This window comes from Salvelinus fontinalis, chromosome 13 (assembly GCF_029448725.1).
Source record: "Salvelinus fontinalis isolate EN_2023a chromosome 13, ASM2944872v1, whole genome shotgun sequence".
Lineage (NCBI taxonomy): Eukaryota > Metazoa > Chordata > Actinopteri > Salmoniformes > Salmonidae > Salvelinus > Salvelinus fontinalis.
In genome coordinates, this window is record NC_074677.1 from 3,934,836 (window position 1) to 3,953,210 (window position 18,375).

Sequence of the window (18,375 nt, forward strand, 5' to 3'; positions counted from 1 at the left end):
CCCGTGCATCCCGCAAAGGCGGAGGTGTTGCTAACATTTACGATAGCAAATTTCAATTTACAAAAAACAAAAAGACGTTTTCGTCTTTTGAGCTTCTAGTCATGAAATCTTTGCAGCCTACTCAATCACTTTTTATAGCAACTGTTTACTGGCCTCCTGGGCCATATACAGCGTTCCTCACTGAGTTCCCTGAATTCCTATCGGACCTTGTAGTCATAGCAGATAATATTCTAATTTTTGGTGATTTTAATATTCATATGGAAAAGTCCACAGACCCACTCCAAAAGGCTTTTGGAGCCATCATCGACTCAGTGGGTTTTGTCCAACATGTCTCTGGACCTACTCACTGCCACAGTCATACTCTGGACCTAGTTTTGTCCCATGGAATAAATGTTGTGGATCTTAATGTTTTTCCTCATAATCCTGGTCTATCGGACCACCATTTTATTACGTTTGCAATCGCAACAAATAATCTGCTCAGACCCCAACCAAGGAGCATCAAAAGTCGTGCTATAAATTCTCAGACAACACAAAGATTTCTTGAAGCCCTTCCAGACTCCTTCTGCCTACCCAAGGACGTCAGAGGACAAAAATCAGTTAACCACCTAACTGAGGAACTCAATTTAACCTTGCGCAATACCCTAGATGCAGCTGCACCCCTAAAAACAAAAAACATTTGTCATAAGAAACTAGCTCCCTGGTATACAGAAAATACCCGAGCTCTGAAGCAAGCTTCCAGAAAATTGGAAAGGAAATGGCGCCACACCAAACTGGAAGTCTTCCGACTAGCTTGGAAAGACAGTACCGTGCAGTATCGAAGAACCCTCACTGCTGCTCGATCATCCTACTTTTACAACTTAATTGAGGAAAATAAGAACAATCCAAAATGTATTTTTGATACTGTTGCAAAGCTAACTAAAAAGCAGCATTCCCCAAGTGAGGATGGCTTTCACTTCAGCAGTAATACATTCATGAACTTCTTTGAGGAAAAGATCATGATCATTAGAAAGCAAATTACGGACTCCTCTTTAAATCTGCGTATTCCTCCAAAGCTTAGCTGTCCTGAGTCTGCACAACTCTGCCAGGACCTAGGATCAAGATAGACACTTAAGTGTTTTAGTACTATATCTCTTGACACAATGATGAAAATAATCATGGCCTCTAAACCTTCAAGCTGCATACAGGATCCTATTCCAACTAAACTACTGAAAGAGCTGCTTCATGTGCTTGGCCCTCCTATGTTGAACATAATAAACGGCTCTCTATCCACCGGATGTGTACCAAACTCACTAAAAGTGGCAGTAATAAAGCCTCTCTTGAAAAAGCCAAACCTTGACCCAGAAAATATAAAAAACTATCGGCCTATATGTAACGGATGTGAAATGGCTAGCTAGTTAGCAGGCACGCGCTAGTGGCGTTTCAATCAGTTACGTCACTTGCTCTGAAACCTATTAGTAGTGTTGCCCCTTGTGCTGCAAGGGCCGCGGCTTTTGTGGAGCGATGGGTAACGATGCTTCGTGGGTGACTGTTGTTGATGTGTGCAGCGGGTCCCTGGTTCGCGCCCGTGTTGGGGCGAGGGGATGCCGTAAAGTTATACTGTTACATTGATGCTGTTGACCCGGATCACTGGTTGCTGCGGAAAAGGAGGAGGTTGAAAGGGGGGTGAGTGTAACGGATGTGAAATGGCTAGCTAGTTAGCGGGTATGCGCTAGTAGCGTTTTAATCAGTTACGTCACTTGCTCTGAAACCTATTAGTAGTGTTGCCCCTTGCTCTGCAAGGGCCGCAGCTTTTGTGGAGCGATGGGTAACGACGCTTCGTGGGTGTCAGTTGTTGATGTGTGCAGAGGGTCCCTGGTTCGCGCCCGAGGTCGGGGCAAGGGGACGTACTAAAGTTATACTGTTACATATATCGAATCTTCCATTCCTCTCAAAAATTTTAGAAAAAGCTGTTGCGCAGCAACTCACTGACTTCCTGAAGACAAACAATGTATACGAAATGCTTCAGTCTGATTTTAGACCCCATCATAGCACTGAGACTGCACTTGTGAAGGTGGTAAATGACCTTTAAATGGCGTCAGACCGAGGCTCTGCATCTGTCCTCGTGCTACTAGACCTTAGTGCTGCCTTTGATACCATCGATCATCATCGACATTCTTTTGGAGAGACTGGAAACCCAAATTGGTCTACATGGACAAGTTCTGGCCTGGTTTAGATCTTATCTGTCGGAAAGATATCAGTTTGTCTCTGTGAATGGTTTGTCCTCTGACAAATCAACTGTACATTTCGGTGTTCCTCAAGGTTCCGTTTTAGGACCACTATTGTATTCACTATATATTTTACGTCTTGGGATGTCATTCGAAAACATAATGTTAACTTTCACTGCTATGCGGATGACACACAGCTGTACATTTCAATGAAACATGGTGAAGCCCCAAAATTGCCCTCGTTAGAAGCCTGTGTTTCAGACATAAGGAAGTGGATGGCTGAAAACTTTCTACTTTTAAACTCGGACAAAACAGAGATGCTTGTTCTAGGTCCCAAGAAACAAAGAGATATTCTGTTAAATCTGACAATTAATCTTGATGGTTGTAAAGTCGTCTCAAATAAAACTGTGAAGGACCTCGGCGTTACTCTGGACCCTGATCTCTCTTTTGACGAACATATCAAGACTGTTTCACGGACAGCTTTTTTCCATCTACGTAACATTGCAAAAATCAGACATTTTCTGTCCAAAAATGATGCAGAAAAATTAATCCATGCTTTTGTTACTTCTAGGTTAGACCACTGCAATGCTCTACTTTCCGGCTACCCGGATAAAGCACTAAATAAACTTCAGTTAGTGCTAAATACGGCTGCTAGAATCCTGCCTAGAACCAAGAAATTTGATCATATTACTCCAGTGCTAGCTTCCCTACACTGGCTTCCTGTTAAGGCAAGGGCTGATTTCAAAGTTTTACTGTTAACCTATAAAGCGTTACATGGGCTTGCTCCTACCTATCTTTCAGAGTTGGTCCTGCCGTACATACCTACACGTACGCTACGGTCACAAGACGCAGGCCTCCTAATTGTCCCTAGAATTTCTAAGCAAACAGCTGGAGGCAGGGCTTTCTCCTATAGATCTCCATTTTTATGGAATAGTCTGCCTACCCATGTGAGAGACGCAGACTCGGTCTCAACCTTTAAGTCTTTACTGAAGACTTATCTCTTCAGTAGGTCATATGATTGAATGTAGTCTGGCCCAGGAGTGTGAAGGTGAACGGAAAGGCTCTGGAGCAACGAACCGCCCTTGCTGTCTCTGCCTGGCCGGTTCCCCTCTCTCCACTGGGATTCTCTGCCTCTAACCCTATTACAGGGGCTGAGTAACTGGCTTACTGGTGCTCTTTCATGCCGTCCCTAGGAGGGGTGCGTCACTTGAGTAGGTTGAGTTACTGACGTGATCTTCCTGTCTGGGTTGGTGCCCCCCCTTGGTTTGTGCTGTGGTGGAGATCTTTGTGGGCTATACTCGTCCTTGTCTCAGGATGGTAAGTTGGAGGTTGAAGATATCCCTCTAGTGGTGTGGGGGCTGTGCTTTGGCAAAGTGGGTGGGGTTATATCCTTCCTGTTTGGCCCTGTCCGGGGGTATCATCGGATGGGGCCACAGTGTCTCCTGACCCCTCCTGTCTTAGCCTCCAGTATTTATGCTGCAGTAGTTTATGTGTCGGGGGGCTAGGGTCAGTTGGTTATATCTGGAGTACTTCTCCTGTCTTATCCGGTGTCCTGTGAATTTAAGTATGCTCTCTCTAATTCTCTCCTTCTCTCTTTCTTTCTCTCTCTCGGAGGACCTGAGCCCTAGGACCATGCGTCAGGACTACCGGGCTGATGACTCCTTGCTGTCCCCAGTCCACCTGGCCTTGCTGCTGTTCCAGTTTCAACTGTTCTGCCTGCGGCTATGGAACCCTGACCTGTCCCCCGGACGCGCTACCTGTCCCAGACCTGCTGTTTCAACTCTCTAGAGACTGCAGGAGCGGTAGAGATACACTTAATGATCGGCTATGAAAAGCCAACTGACATTTACTCGTGATTATTATTTGACCATGCTGGTCATTTATGAACATTTGAACATCTTGGCCATATTCTGTTATAATCTCCACCCGGCACAGCCAGAAGAGGACTGGCCACCCCTCATAGCCTGGTTCCTCTCTAGGTTTCTTCCTAGGTTTTGGCCTTTCTAGGGAGTTTTTCCTAGCCGCCGTGCTTCTACACCTGCATTGCTTGCTGTTTGGGGTTTTAGGCTGGGTTTCTGTACAGCACTTCGAGATATTAGCTGATGTACGAAGGGCTATATAAAATAAACTTGATTTGATTATGTAAATTAGTCTATCAGAAGCTTCTAAAGCCATGACATCATTTTCTGGAATTTTCAAAGCTGTTTAAAGGCACAGTCAACTTAGTGTATGTAAACTTCTGACCCACTGGAATTGTGATACAGTGAATTATAAGTGAAATAATCTGTCTGTAAACAATTGTTGGGAAAATTACTTGTATCATGCACAAAGTAGATTTCCTCACCGACTTGCCAAACCTATAGTTTGTTAACAGGAAATTTGTGGAGTGGTTGAAAAAAACGAGTTTTAATGACTCCAACCTAAGTGTATGTAAACTTCCGACTTGAACTGTACAATTAAATAAATGTTCTCTTATTTCTGAGCAATTTGCTTCGTTCATTTAACCTACCCTTTTCACATCTGTAGATGTTTTAACTGATGAAGAGACATTGTGGGACTGGTTTGCAAGATATTCCATAAACAATATAAAAATCTTCTGATTCCTTGGCTGAAAAGGAAAATAATTCAATACAATAACATCACGCCAAGTCTATTTTCCTCAAATAGACGTGCAGTACCAGTCAAAGGTATGGCCACACCTACTCATTCCAGGGTTTTTCTTATTTTTACAATTTTCTACATTGTAGAATAATAGATAATAGTGAAGACATTAAAACTATGAAATAACACATATGGAATCATGTAGCAACCAGTGTTAAACAAAGAATTTGAAATTCTTCGAAGTAGCCACCCTATGCAGGTGTGCCTTGTTAAAAGTTAATTTGTGGAATTTCCTTCTTAATGCATTTGAGCCAATCAGTTGTGTTGTGCCAAGGTAGGGGTGGTATACAGAAGATAGCCCTATTTGGTAAAATGCCAAGTCCATATTATGGCAAGAACAGCTCAAATAAGCAAAGAGGTGCTTTGCTGGTGACACTGCCAGTGATTTATTTAGAATTCAAAGCACACTTAACCAGCATGGCTGCCACAGCATTCTGCAGCGATACTCCATCCCATCTGGTTTGCGCTTAGTGGGACTATCATTTGTTTTCAACAGGACAATGACCCAACACACTTCCAGGCTGTGTAAGGGCTATTTGACCAAGAAGGAGAGTGATGGAGTGCTGCATCAGATGACCTGGCCTCCACAATTACCCCACCTCAACCCAATTGAGATGGTTTGGGATGACTTGGACCGTTGGAAAAGCATTCCAGGTGAAGCTGGTTGAGAGAATGCCAAGAGCGTACAAAGCTGTCATCAAGGCAAAGGATGGCTACTTTGAAGAATCTAAAATATAACATTTATTTTGATTTGTTAAAAAAAAAATTGGTTACTGTAAGAATATTTCGAAGATAAATACACAACGCAGAGGACGAGAGGTCAATAGAGCACTTACGGTCAATAGGGAATTATCAATGGAAATAGTTGGTTTTCAGTTCAACATCTGTTAGGAATGTCAGTCCTGAACTTATAGCTCTACGTGTGGCACGTGCTTATTGGTCCAACCTGAAATAGGATACTTGTTATTTGGCCATTGGCACAGTTTTATTGCAAGGAATTGTAATTGGTCAATCACAGGCTAGGGCTGGGTTATAAAACTACATTCTATCCCTTTGTTCTGTGGAGAGAACCACAGGAGAGAATCACAGGAGAGAATCACTGAGGACAGGGAAGGAACGACCATCTATCATCTACCTCTCAGCATAACATCTATGATTTATCCTCTTTGAATAACCCTATTTACCTCCCCCTGATTTGCTTTGGGGTCTGTGTTATTAAGTGGTGGCAGGTAGCCTAGTGGTTAGAGCGTTGGACTAGTAACCGCAAGGTTGCAATATTAAATCCCTGAGCTGACAAGGCAAAAATCTGTCATCTGCCCCTGAACAAGGCAGTGGTTAACTGTTCCTAGGCCGTCATTGAAAATAAGAATTTGTTCTTAACTGACTTGCTTAGTTAAATAAAGGTAAAATGAAAGAATAACATCAACCGCTAACATTACTATATGATTCCATATGTGTTATTTCATGGTTTTGACATCTTCACTATTATTCTACAATGTAGAAAAAAGTTTGGACACACCTACTCATTCAAGGGTTTTTCTTTATTTTAATTATTCTACAATGTAGAAAATAGTACAAATAAAGAAAAACCCTTGAATGAGTAGGTGTGTCCAAACTTTTGACTGGTACTGTTCATCGCTGAAGCATGAACACTGGATGAAATGGCTTGTGATAGAACTCATACTTACCAACAGATTTACACTTAAATCCTTCTGAAAAACCACATTCTGGGGGTTCGATGCCACTCCTAGAGCAAAGGCTTCCCTAATAGGATGCTTAACATTATGCAGCCGTTTTTGAGCTGTTCTTGCTATCTTCAAACCAGCTGTTGAAGATATTTTATTTTGCAATATGACAGTATTTGTAATGTCACAGAATATACATATTTCACCGAACAGATTTCAAGGGATGTACACTACATTAAACAATATGTTCTATCAAAATGTGATTTTAAAAAACTATACCTACCTTCTGGGTAATCCGCAAACAATGCAAGAAGATCACTGCGTTCCAACACACAAATTTCACACAATGTTGCTGCACAAATCGTAGTGTTTCTCGGAATTCTGTACATCAGATAAGCCTTGAAGGACAATAATCATATTTTACACACACATGATGCATAAGCCCATGGAATAGCTTACAAACACATTTTTAAAAATAAATATTTCAAAATATCAAAACAGACGTGATGCTCTTTGCCATACCTCTCCAATTAACGATCCAGGCAGCAAACGGGCAACTTTGTCACAATAATTATCTCCTAATACCTGTAAGGTGGGCATAATAATTTGTAAACAGGAAGCAATTTTCTAATGAATTCATTTTGAAATATGGAAATCTAAATTTGGTTGGACACTCAATGTTTACAGCATAGGACTATACATTTTCACTTGTACTAACTAGTTTAATCATGTTGAATGAAAAACTATTATTCATTATGATGGCATCAACGTGATGACTGCTGATATTCATAGATAAAACTAAATGTACCTGCACCACTCCATGTTCAATGTAGTATGCATTTTGATTGATTTCTCCAGGCTTTGCCAAAATTTGTCCAGGACTGTATGTGTAGGTGTTGAATTTAAGTGACAAAGCTCTTTTGAAGCCATCTTCGGTATCATGAAACAGGGTTGTCTGAAAGAGAATACAAAACATTGAATACTCATTGTCTCAACAGTTCAAGCCTTTGACTTTATCTAAGTACTATAAGGATCATACATGGCTGACCAAACCAAGGTACACATTAAAACAAATCTTACCTTTTTCATCAGAGGTTTGTAACAAGCAGAGGATATTTCTGAATGTAGCGCAAAAGGAAGGTCATCCAGTAGGCCAGCGATTATACTGCCTTTGCGATGCGTCCACAGATAATAGTAATATTTATGCACCCATGTTTGAACTTCCTCTGGCAATCCCATTTGTTTCTGGAAAAAGACGAAGAAAAGCTGTTGTTTTTATCACGATTATTACTTTTTTATACAACGTGTAGGTCCAATCCTGAATGCAGATTGGTTCAAACTGGATTCTAGCCGGTGTCTATTCCACAAGTTACCATCGGCTAAATCTATGACTAAAATGCATATCCACTGTCTCACCAGCCCAGCCAAGCAATTTATTAACTTGATCTCCAGTTTAAAAAGCATCTAGACATTATCTTACATGTCTTTTAGACTAACATTTAGTTTTCAACAGCACAGATTTGTATAAACCTTCCTGTCTGTCTCTCTGACATTTGCAACATTGTTTCAATATCCAAATTCGATCTCCAGCTGTCCCATAGTAATAAACGTGTCGGGAGTCGGGACGAGACAGACAAGCAGGCAGCGTTTCTCAGCCAGACGAAATCATTAATCAGATGGCATAATTTTTGGGAGATATATACAAAGAAATGTCAAATTAAAAAAGATTTTAAAAAATGTATTGCAGCTAGTTTACAGCCTTTCCAGCTTCAGTTTGAAGTGACTGTGTTAGCTGTGTTGTTGGCTAGCTCCTCTGAACAACAGTGTCCTGATGAGTGAGCACATTTTCTATGCCAGGTGAAATCACGCCTCATTAGCTCATTGTTATGGATGTATCCAAATAAATGTCTTTAGAAAACAGCTTAAACAAATGAAAATGAATCTACTTTGCTGTTATTCTGGCTTAAATGTAAGTTAGCCATAGTTGGCTAGCCAGCAAGTAAGGGATAAGAACGGTGACAGCCAGTATGGCAATGGAACACTTAGAATGACTGCCATAGATACAGAACAAAAAGACTGAACACCTGGGTCGCGTCTCTAGCAACCGAACCGATAGAACGAACGACCAGCAGGCTTGCGTAGCAACCCTAGATTTGTGTCGGGACTATATCTTGTGGAAGGATAAAATAGTATGAATAAGTTAATCAAAATAAAAAAAAATATGAAAATGTGTCAATTTTTATTTGAATATTGTGGTAACCCGTTGTATAAAAGTGATAATGCCCTCGAAACCGGTGTTTGGAGGACATATTGACAGGGTTTGCCCTAACAACACACGTGCCAATATATCCTCCAAACACCGTCTTCTCGGGCATTATCACTTAATTATGTCAATGGGTGTTGAGATATACCATATGAAGACAAATGGACTCCATTCGATAGCAGAACCTTCCTCTCCGGGCATCCAGATTGCTAATGATGGAGCTCATTCCAGTCGCGATGACTCCAATGAAGGCAAATAAACCAACCACCATTACCAGTGAGGCAACCATAACCTCCGGGATCTTCTTAGCATGTATGTCTCCATAGCTAAGAAAATCTAAATATTATTATACTTTCAGTTCTTTATGAAAAATTACCAGTATTCTAAAGCATTCAATACAAAACACATGTGCCCGTCAGAAACAAACTAATGCAAATACAGAGGAACACAAATGTATGGAGAACGTCACAAAGCATCCATGTGGTTATAGGTAGCCCAGATGGTTATTTTGTGATGTTTAATAGCCTTTGTCTAACATCGCTCACTATATCCAAGTGGTACTGGTAAAAAATATATATATTTAAACCCACTAAAGAGCAACTTACTTACCCCACAGAACATAGAGTTATTGCAGACCAGTATAGTGACGTGGCGTAGAACTCAAAATCTGTTACTCCAGTCAAATTGGTTGAAACTTCAAGAAAAAACATTGAATTCAATACATAACAGTGACTCATTCATACAGGCACCTACAATGATACATTTATTAACATCTTAGTGTTGTTAACATGTTTATCAACACCAGTGATGGGATTACATCGTTGGTCAACACTTATGAAACAAATCCCATCTCTGTTTCCAGGCATTAGAGAATGTTTTGCTCTACATCAGGGCTCTATGCAGACTCTTTTTTTCCCTCCTAGATGTAAATTACAGGTCGCACAGCAAAATATTTATGTGAGTAAAATGGTTGCACTGTAGAGCCCTGCTCTACATACATACAGTACCTAGCTAACTACCTCATTTTGCAAAGAAGAAAACTCTAAAACGTACACTCTGGCAACAGCTGTAACCAGTTCTCCTCTTTTAGACACTCCCTTGGATGGCCACCATGAGCAGCAATACACGCCTGATTGTACCTAGTATGCAAAAATAAAGAAGATAATAAGGAATTCAACTTTAAAATACAAGTATTTTATCTTTCATCTTGAGACTGAAGGAAAAAACATGTCATAGTCTTACTTGTAAAGGGGCCTTTGAATGGTGGGTGGTTTGAAGGGCCATGTAATTTTGACTAAAAGACCAACTCACCAGGCACACGCAGAGACTTGAACACAGAGGACAACAATAGAAAAGGAATTCAGGACTGCAACATGTATCTTGTTGGTGTCAGGTTCTTTTCCAAAGGACGCTTAATTGAAACAATATGAGACAGTATATACAGGTTAAAATTTGATAAATTGGCAGTTTTGGAAGAATTTTTACAATCTAAATTAAGCTAACCGTTTTTTTGCCACAGTAAATAGAATTCTATCATTTTATCTTGTTGTCATTATGTTAATCATTAACATGTACCATTGTTTTATTTTTTTAAGTTAAGGCTTTAGGTGGTTTACAAATACAGTATTGATTAATGTCATCACTATTGTACAATAACACAATCAAATGAAATCAAGAAACTTACATATTATGTCAAACAGCCGTAAGACTCTTAGACATCGATTGATATGCATAAAATGCAATTCAGGCGAGGCGTATCTCAGAGTCTCAAAGGGAAGAACAGCCAACAGGTCCATGATAAACCATGTTTGGAGATATTTTCTCTGCACTGGTTTAGAGTCAATTATGACTACACCATTACTTTCATATCCAATGTAAAAGCGTGAGATGATGTTCAACAGGAAGATCACATCCAGGCAGTATCTTATCCCAACAACGACAGGGATAGCGGAGTTGAAGAACAGCTAAAAACAAAGCAAAAAGGTTAGCTGGAGGGGGACCTGTATCCGTGATTTTGACCAGATAGACAGATCATCTGCAGAGATTTAGCTCCCCATGTATTCGCCTAAGATTGTACTTTTCTATACCACATATCACATGGCTGTGTACAAAACCAAAGTAATCTTATTTTAGCGCATATAAAAATCCGCCAATGGATGTTTTAACAAGGTGGTGCTTCTGAGTACGGCTGGGGGGAGGCGCCCTCCTTTGGACTCCTGCAATCTAGTGCAAAAAACGGCCTTATATGATATATCAGTTTTTTTTAAATGATATAGTGCATATATATATATATTTTTTTTTTTACAATCAATATTACCTTACATATATGCTTAGTTGCATTCAAAACAGCTCATAAAAGTCTTTCAGTGGAATGAATACTTGGTAGAACTGTAATACAGAAACCAGCTACCCATCTATATGTACACATAGTGCTGTATTGGTGTGTATTCTCAGATTTTTATTTTATTTTACAGGAAATATTATATAATTCCTATAATATACTCCAATATTCTATATGTGCAACTTATTATGGTATTTGGTTTGCTATAACATTTGATTTAAAGAGACTTGGAGGATTTGGGCATGCTTTTCTAGGTATCCTACCATAAGCCCTAACACACCTATTGATTCTCTAGTAGCGATGCTAATGCTGGATGTGAGGTAAGTAAATAAAGAAAACGAAACAGTATTTTTTGTCATTGTCTCTCAGGATCAATGAATGGATCACTTTTGTCGATCAAATTAAGTATATTAAAATACTGGGTGTACTGGCCCTTTAAATAGCAGTCATTTCTACCACATAAATATGACAAAAATTATATTTACTTCACATTTCTAAAACCTAAATTATACTATATTCAAATGATGGTAAATCAGCTTTTTAGTTCCAGTGTGGGTTGTCCTTTGAAAAGAAAAGCTGCAGATTATTATTTAAGGGAAAATATATATATATTGGTTTGACAGAATATGCAAATTTACTGTAATTGTGCTAAAATATCAGTATTTCTTTATAATATTATATACATGTCTAATGATGTTTTGATAAGAATTAAATTGATATTTTGCTGGAGAAATTTAACCACTCTCAAATTCATAGACAGCGCTATGGATGCAAGGACTAACGATCCATGACATTAAAATTCTAGTTTTAACCATGATGAGGCCAGGCCACACAGGGTACTTTGTTAACAAATAGAGAGAAAAAACAAGCTATAGCCTATTTTGGGTTCTGATGGGTTACGACAGTTAAACTAAGATAATGAGGCATAAGTTATATTCGTCAAGAATCAATGGGTACATATCATTCATTTATAAGTCCAAAAATAGATGTAGCAACTGCAGATTGCCCCTTTAAATCTGACTGTGTAGTGTTGTAGCACAGCACTTGCCCTGATCACTAGCTACCGTTATTCTAGCTAGCTACACACATTAAAAGCAAGGTAACATTGAGCCCCACAGTGGACGGGTCATAAAATACCCATAAAACCTAACGTCAAACACGAAAATAGTTCCAATAGTTTTTTCACCATTCATTTTGTCCTTTGTGGATTTTAGAATGTGTTTCGTGTAGGCTTACCCTGACGTGACGTTTTGATAACTGTGTAAATCTCTCTCGGACAAGGTGACATATATACACTGCTCAAAAAAATAAAGGGAACACTTAAACAACACAATGTAACTCCAAGTCAATCACACTTCTGTGAAATCAAACTGTCCACTTAGGAAGCAACACTGATTGACAATAAATTTCACATGCTGTTGTGCAAATGGAATAGACAAAAGGTGGAAATTATAGGCAATTAGCAAGACACCCCCAAAAAAGGAGTGATTCTGCAGGTGGTGACCACAGACCACTTCTCAGTTCCTATGCTTCCTGGCTGATGTTTTGGTCACTTTTGAATGCTGGCGGTGCTCTCACTCTAGTGGTAGCATGAGACGGAGTCTACAACCCACACAAGTGGCTCAGGTAGTGCAGTTCATCCAGGATGGCACATCAATGCGAGCTGTGGCAAAAAGGTTTGCTGTGTCTGTCAGCGTAGTGTCCAGAGCATGGAGGCGCTACCAGGAGACAGGCCAGTACATCAGGAGACGTGGAGGAGGCCGTAGGAGGGCAACAACCCAGCAGCAGGACCGCTACCTCCGCCTTTGTGCAAGGAGGTGCACTGCCAGCGCCCTGCAAAATGACCTCCAGCAGGCCACAAATGTGCACCCAAGTGGGTGGGCCTATGCCCTCCAAGGACCACCCATGGATCCACCCCTTATATGAACTGTAACTCAGTAAAATAGTTGAAATTGTTGCATGTTGCATTTATATTTTTGTTCAGTATATATTAGCATAAAAGTAGACATCATGGAAGACTACAAATCCTGCACGTCACCTCTAGCTGACACCTTTACTGTCAGCTAGCTAGCTACTAGCTACCTTGACTCCCTTTCTAGGGAGTTTTTCCTAGCCACCGTGCTTCTTTCTACACATGCATTGCTTGCTGTTGGGGGTTTTAGGCTGGGTATTCTGTACAGCACTTTGAGATATCAGTTGATGTAAGAAGGGTTTTATAAATACATTTGATTTGATCCAAAATGAAATATTGAACACTTTAATGTACAGTCCCATATTTTTTTTAGGCATTTGGTCTTGTCTTGTACAGAATACTATATGTATAATGTGCCATGAATACTAGGTAAGTTTTCTGCAAAAAGCTATATAGTTAGCTTACTACCTACCTACATGATATTAGCGACACCCTTATTTTACCAGATCCTCTCTCCATTAGCCGGGGGGAGGTCTTTATTTAATCACTTATAATTTCTGGCAACTATATGAACCAGGTGAAATCTATTTCAATTCATGGTGTCAGAAGGCACCACTGTAATAAAGAAATTCAGAACTAACTTGTTGACATGTTCTGTTGCAGATTCAATGCCAGAGTAACTCATTGCAGAATGTATCCATAATCATGAATAAATTAAGCATATTTATTTGACAAGAATGCACTTAGTCACCCATCAATCAAGTCAAACACCTGCACTCCAACAATTACATTGTTTTAAAGAAATCAAAATAGTAAACAATGCATACATATGCCTTTTATACATAAAATATAAACATCTGAATTTAAGTATTCATTCAATGATTTATTAGTCAATACCACAAACCTGTGACATTGATGAGCACCATATGAACTGTTATTACTATCCAATAGTGCACAGATTCTTCTGCTTTTCCAGTTTAGGAATTAGACCAACACAAATAACACAACATGTAAAACAGCATATTGTGTTTTTGGTGGGTGAGTTACAAATGTAAAAACTGGATACGTGAGGTAGTTTTTTATATAAAATACTAGGTCAACTCCAGCAGAATGAGAAACACATTTAACAGACTCAAAACAAGGAAGCCATGCCTAAAGATATATCAACACCCTTCTTGTCAATTTAACAGGTCCATGTTGCTGCTGTCAATTGTAAGCAGCACATTTACCACTGTATTCAGTCTTAACCCCAGAATAAGCCGGACATCGTTACACAGGTGAGAAAAAGGTAGCAAAAACAGTACACCGCAACACTTAAAATTGTTAGTGAGTCTAGATGTTATCAAATCAGGAGAAGAACAAGTGAAGAAAGCAGCATAGGCAAAATGGGTGAAGGTAGGGTAGGTTTATAGAGGTTTATAGTGTCCGAAGTTGAGGGACCATAGGGCATAGTGTGGAATAAGAGGCAGCTAGAGAGATAGTCGGTCATGGAATAAAAATAAAATAGGGTGTGCTTTCTGCACCCCTTTTAGGTCGATGTCACAAATATCCGGCCCATGTCCAGTCATACTCGGGGTGCAGGCGTGTCCCTTGACGTTAGTCCGTCTGTTGCAGCATTCAAATCGTGGTCATTGTGTGTCTGTGAATCACAACATTAAAAATTATGATTGATCACACCATTTCCACAAATTGAGCCATAGACAATACAACTTAAGCATTGAGGACAGCATTTTGTTGTGGTCTGCATCTATAAAGGTCAAGTACAAAATGGAGGAAGTAAACAATCTATGGCATAGATTGAATTCAAAGTAGACAAAAATGACAAACTAAGCAATATGATGCAACAAACTACTACACATATGAAAGACTGTACCACACAGGCCAGTACAAAAGCCTACACATGGAGAGGAACCTAAAGGCACATACAGTACCAACCAATACTACTCTCCTGACAGACAGGGCAGGTGTGGACCAGTGCTGCCATGGCTGCAGTCTTCTGGTTCGCAGCTGCTCCCTTCTTCTTAGCAGCCGCCGCCATGGCATCAGTCAACAAGTTCAACTTCCACTTGAGAGTGGAGCATCCGTTATATATCAAACACTATCAAGAATTATCAAGAATGCCTAGCCCTAGCTTCACCATATAAGTTAGCTAGCTAGTTAACTAGCAAGCTACAATGTTGGTTTATAAAAGCCAAAGAAAGCTAAACTTGTTTTTATGAATTTTCCATGCATTTAAATGGCTGGACAAATAGACGGTTTATGTAGCCATCTAGCCAGGCTAATGTTGCTAACTTGCTAACCACGAGCTAGCTAGCTAGACAACAGGCATTTTCAATAGAAAAATTGCCCAAGACAGTTAACAGAATTGTCAATTTAAACAACTTTAGCCAATTTAATAATTACAAAATGTAGCTAACATTAGATAGTTAATCCAGATATTCTTACCTTTGCCTCGATTCGGCAGTCTCATCATGATCATCATGGCACTGGTCAGTGATGTGAAGCTTGAGACAGGAATTTGTAGTTCTGTATGATAGCCACATTATCAGCTAATTAGCATTTAATTTTGGTGTGGGTAAATACAGGTGATTATATTGATAATAAAAGTCATCTTGTCCGAGAGAGATTTACACAGTTATCAAAACTTCACACCTGGGTAAGCCTACACAAAACAGAGCACTTATTCGAAGTGTTTCTAAAATCCACTATGGATAAAATGAATGGTCGAAAAACGATTGGAACCATTTTCGTGTTTGACCACTAGGTTTTTATTATGACTCGTACTGTGGTAGACTTAAATGAAGGATACGTGTATATACCCACGGTTATGTGGCCTATTGGATCACTCCAATGTGGTATCCTTCCGTGCGGCAGAATACATTCCAAATAAGGATTTCAGATTAGTCCCATGTACTGGGTAGTGCTGAGGCTGCGGCTGCCCCCCTTAAATAGCTGCCACCGCACTACTTCTACTTCTTCGCACTACAACTCTACTATTGTAAAGTGGCTGTTCCACTGGATGTCATAAGGTGAATGCACCAATTTGTAAGTCGCTCTGGATAAGAGCGTCTGCTAAATGACTTAAATGTAAATGTACTACTTCTTTTTACGGAGATCACAGACAAAGAGGATTGGATTGATCCAATAATGCTCATAACCAGGTAGGGCTGAGCTCAGTGCAGTCATAGTTGCAGTGTCCCTCCATCCCCAATCAGCGGAAGTAACAACCAGCAATTTTTTATTGATTTTTTTACCTTTATTTAACTAGGCAAGTCAGTTAAGAACAAATTCTTATTTTCAATGACGGCCTAGGAACAGTGGGTTAACTGCCTTGTTCAGGGGTAGAACGAGAGATTTTTACCTTGTCAGCTCGGGGATTCGAACTTGCAACCTTTCGGCTGCTAGTCCAACGCTCTAACCACTAGGCTATCCTGTAACCCCACATTGACTAGATAGTACCTAGAAACGATGCCCAACTGGCCGAGGCGCAAATGTCACTGAGAGGAACTCCTCGGAGCAGGGCCCACGACGTAGCTACTCCTCTAGTAGAATGCATCCCTACAGAAGAGGTAGTAGAATAGCTACTCCTCTAGTAGAATGCATCCCTACAGAAGAGGTCAGTGGCCGTTGGCCAGCCAATATGCTGTAGTAATAGTTTCCACAATTCAATGTGAGAGTAGCAAACAATAGCAAACGAAAAACCGATCAGACTGCTGTATTGCCTGTGTCTGTGTAATGGGGCCCTGACCGGGCACAGCACACTTGGGGAAAAACACCCAGCTCACCCACAGCAGAAAGGCATATGCGGACAAATGTAAAGGGCCCGGTTCACATGTCTATCAGACAGGACCTTCGGCAAGAATGAGGGGCCCGAGCGGACCATTGCTGGACAGAGACGTTGATTTCCCTTTATAAATTTGGAGAGCAATGGCCGTCGTCATGGCATGCCAAGAAAGCAATTAGATACACTCTCAATGTGGATGCCGCTCGGCCCACATCGAGCAGTAACTGTGAAAACCGCCAGAACGATTGCACATATGGCTCTCACAACCAGGTACAGAATATGCCCCACCACATTTGATATGACGCATTGGTAGAAGGAGCCATGATGCTCCGCAATGTGTTCACCACATTGTCCTGAAGACTGGTCCACTAACACCTCTCAGAGGCCAAGCCCGAAGATGGAGGCGGTGCGGGTCCGGGTGCCACTGTGTACCCAGAGCCAGAAAGAGCAGGTCAGGCTTCAGGGGTAGCTGCTATGGGGTCCCTGAAAAGAGGCACAACAGACCACTTTGGTGGTCTCGGCCAGAATGGAGCTATCAAGAGCAATTCAATTCAAGGTTTATTGGCATGGGAAACATGTTAACATTGCCAAAGCAAGTGAAGTAGATAATATACAAAAGTGAAATAAACAAAAATGAACAGTAAACATTACACTCACAGAAGTTCTAAAATAATAAAGGCATTTCAAATGTAATATTATGTACAAAAGTGAAAATAAATACACAAACATGGGTTGTATTTACAGTGGTGTTTGTTCTTCACTGGTTGCCCTTTTCTTGTGGCAACAGGTCACAAATCTTGCTGCTGTGATGGCACTGGTGGCCCATCACGATGACCCTGTCTAGCGTAGCTGTGATCAGGGGAAATGGTGGGAACGCGTAAAGCTTTGTTGCCGGCCAATCGTGAGTGAGCACCACCTGAGGGTGTCCGAGAGCATGTCCACTGCATTGTTCAGGATCCCGGGGATATGTGCTGCTTGCAGTAATGCCAAGCAGTTCTGGGCCCATGGCAAGAGCTCCTGAGCCATTGGACCAGGAAATGCTGTCCTACTAGGTTGGGCTGGAACTGTTGGAGAGCTTGGCGAACCACCCTGAGCTCCAACACATTGAATTGTTGACCACTCCATGGCGTGCTCCAGTGTACGCCATTCCTCTGAACATGGCACCCCAACCCATCAAAGAGCATCAGGGCACACCAGCTCTCTGCGGAGAACTCTGATCAGGAAGGAGCGGGATAGCAAAACATGCACTCAGCACCAACAGTTGACTGTGTCTGTGTTGTTTTGGATGCCGGCCATCACTGAAGTGGCCTGATGGAGAATGCCTAGTGGAACCAACAGTGAAGCCACCATCAGTAGACAAAGTGCCAACAGTTACCCGAACACCGACATGGCTCGTCCAAGATAGAAATGGTTGAGGTAGGATAGGATTTTGTTGCCCTCATGAAAGTCAAGTCTAAGGACATCTCAAGGTAGATCACCTTCTGTGAGGGGGTCAGGTGACTCTTCTCGTTTACAGTGAGGCACA

At 40.8% G+C, this 18,375-nt stretch overlaps 1 protein-coding gene across 5 annotated transcripts in view; it reads right to left on the minus strand.

Annotated features, from left to right (window-relative positions):
* LOC129867947 (uncharacterized) overlaps positions 1-18,375 on the minus strand; it is a 35,356-nt gene that overhangs the window by 14,398 nt on the left and 2,583 nt on the right. For 3 of the 5 annotated variants that reach the window (XM_055941447.1, XM_055941446.1, XM_055941445.1), the window contains exons 2-12: positions 10,498-10,777; positions 10,125-10,224; positions 9,867-9,952; positions 9,423-9,507; positions 8,962-9,139; positions 7,631-7,795; positions 7,359-7,505; positions 7,073-7,135; positions 6,834-6,948; positions 6,554-6,690; positions 4,714-4,812 (exon numbers count right to left, since the gene is read on the minus strand). In XM_055941447.1, the coding sequence (XP_055797422.1) occupies positions 4,714-4,812; positions 6,554-6,690; positions 6,834-6,948; positions 7,073-7,135; positions 7,359-7,505; positions 7,631-7,795; positions 8,962-9,139; positions 9,423-9,507; positions 9,867-9,952; positions 10,125-10,224; positions 10,498-10,777 (1,455 nt within the window). Of the gene's footprint in view, positions 1-4,713; positions 4,813-6,553; positions 6,691-6,833; positions 6,949-7,072; positions 7,136-7,358; positions 7,506-7,630; positions 7,796-8,961; positions 9,140-9,422; positions 9,508-9,866; positions 9,953-10,124; positions 10,225-10,497; positions 10,778-18,375 lie in introns of those variants that run through there. The other 2 variants (XM_055941448.1, XM_055941450.1) reach the window with 2 other exon arrangements.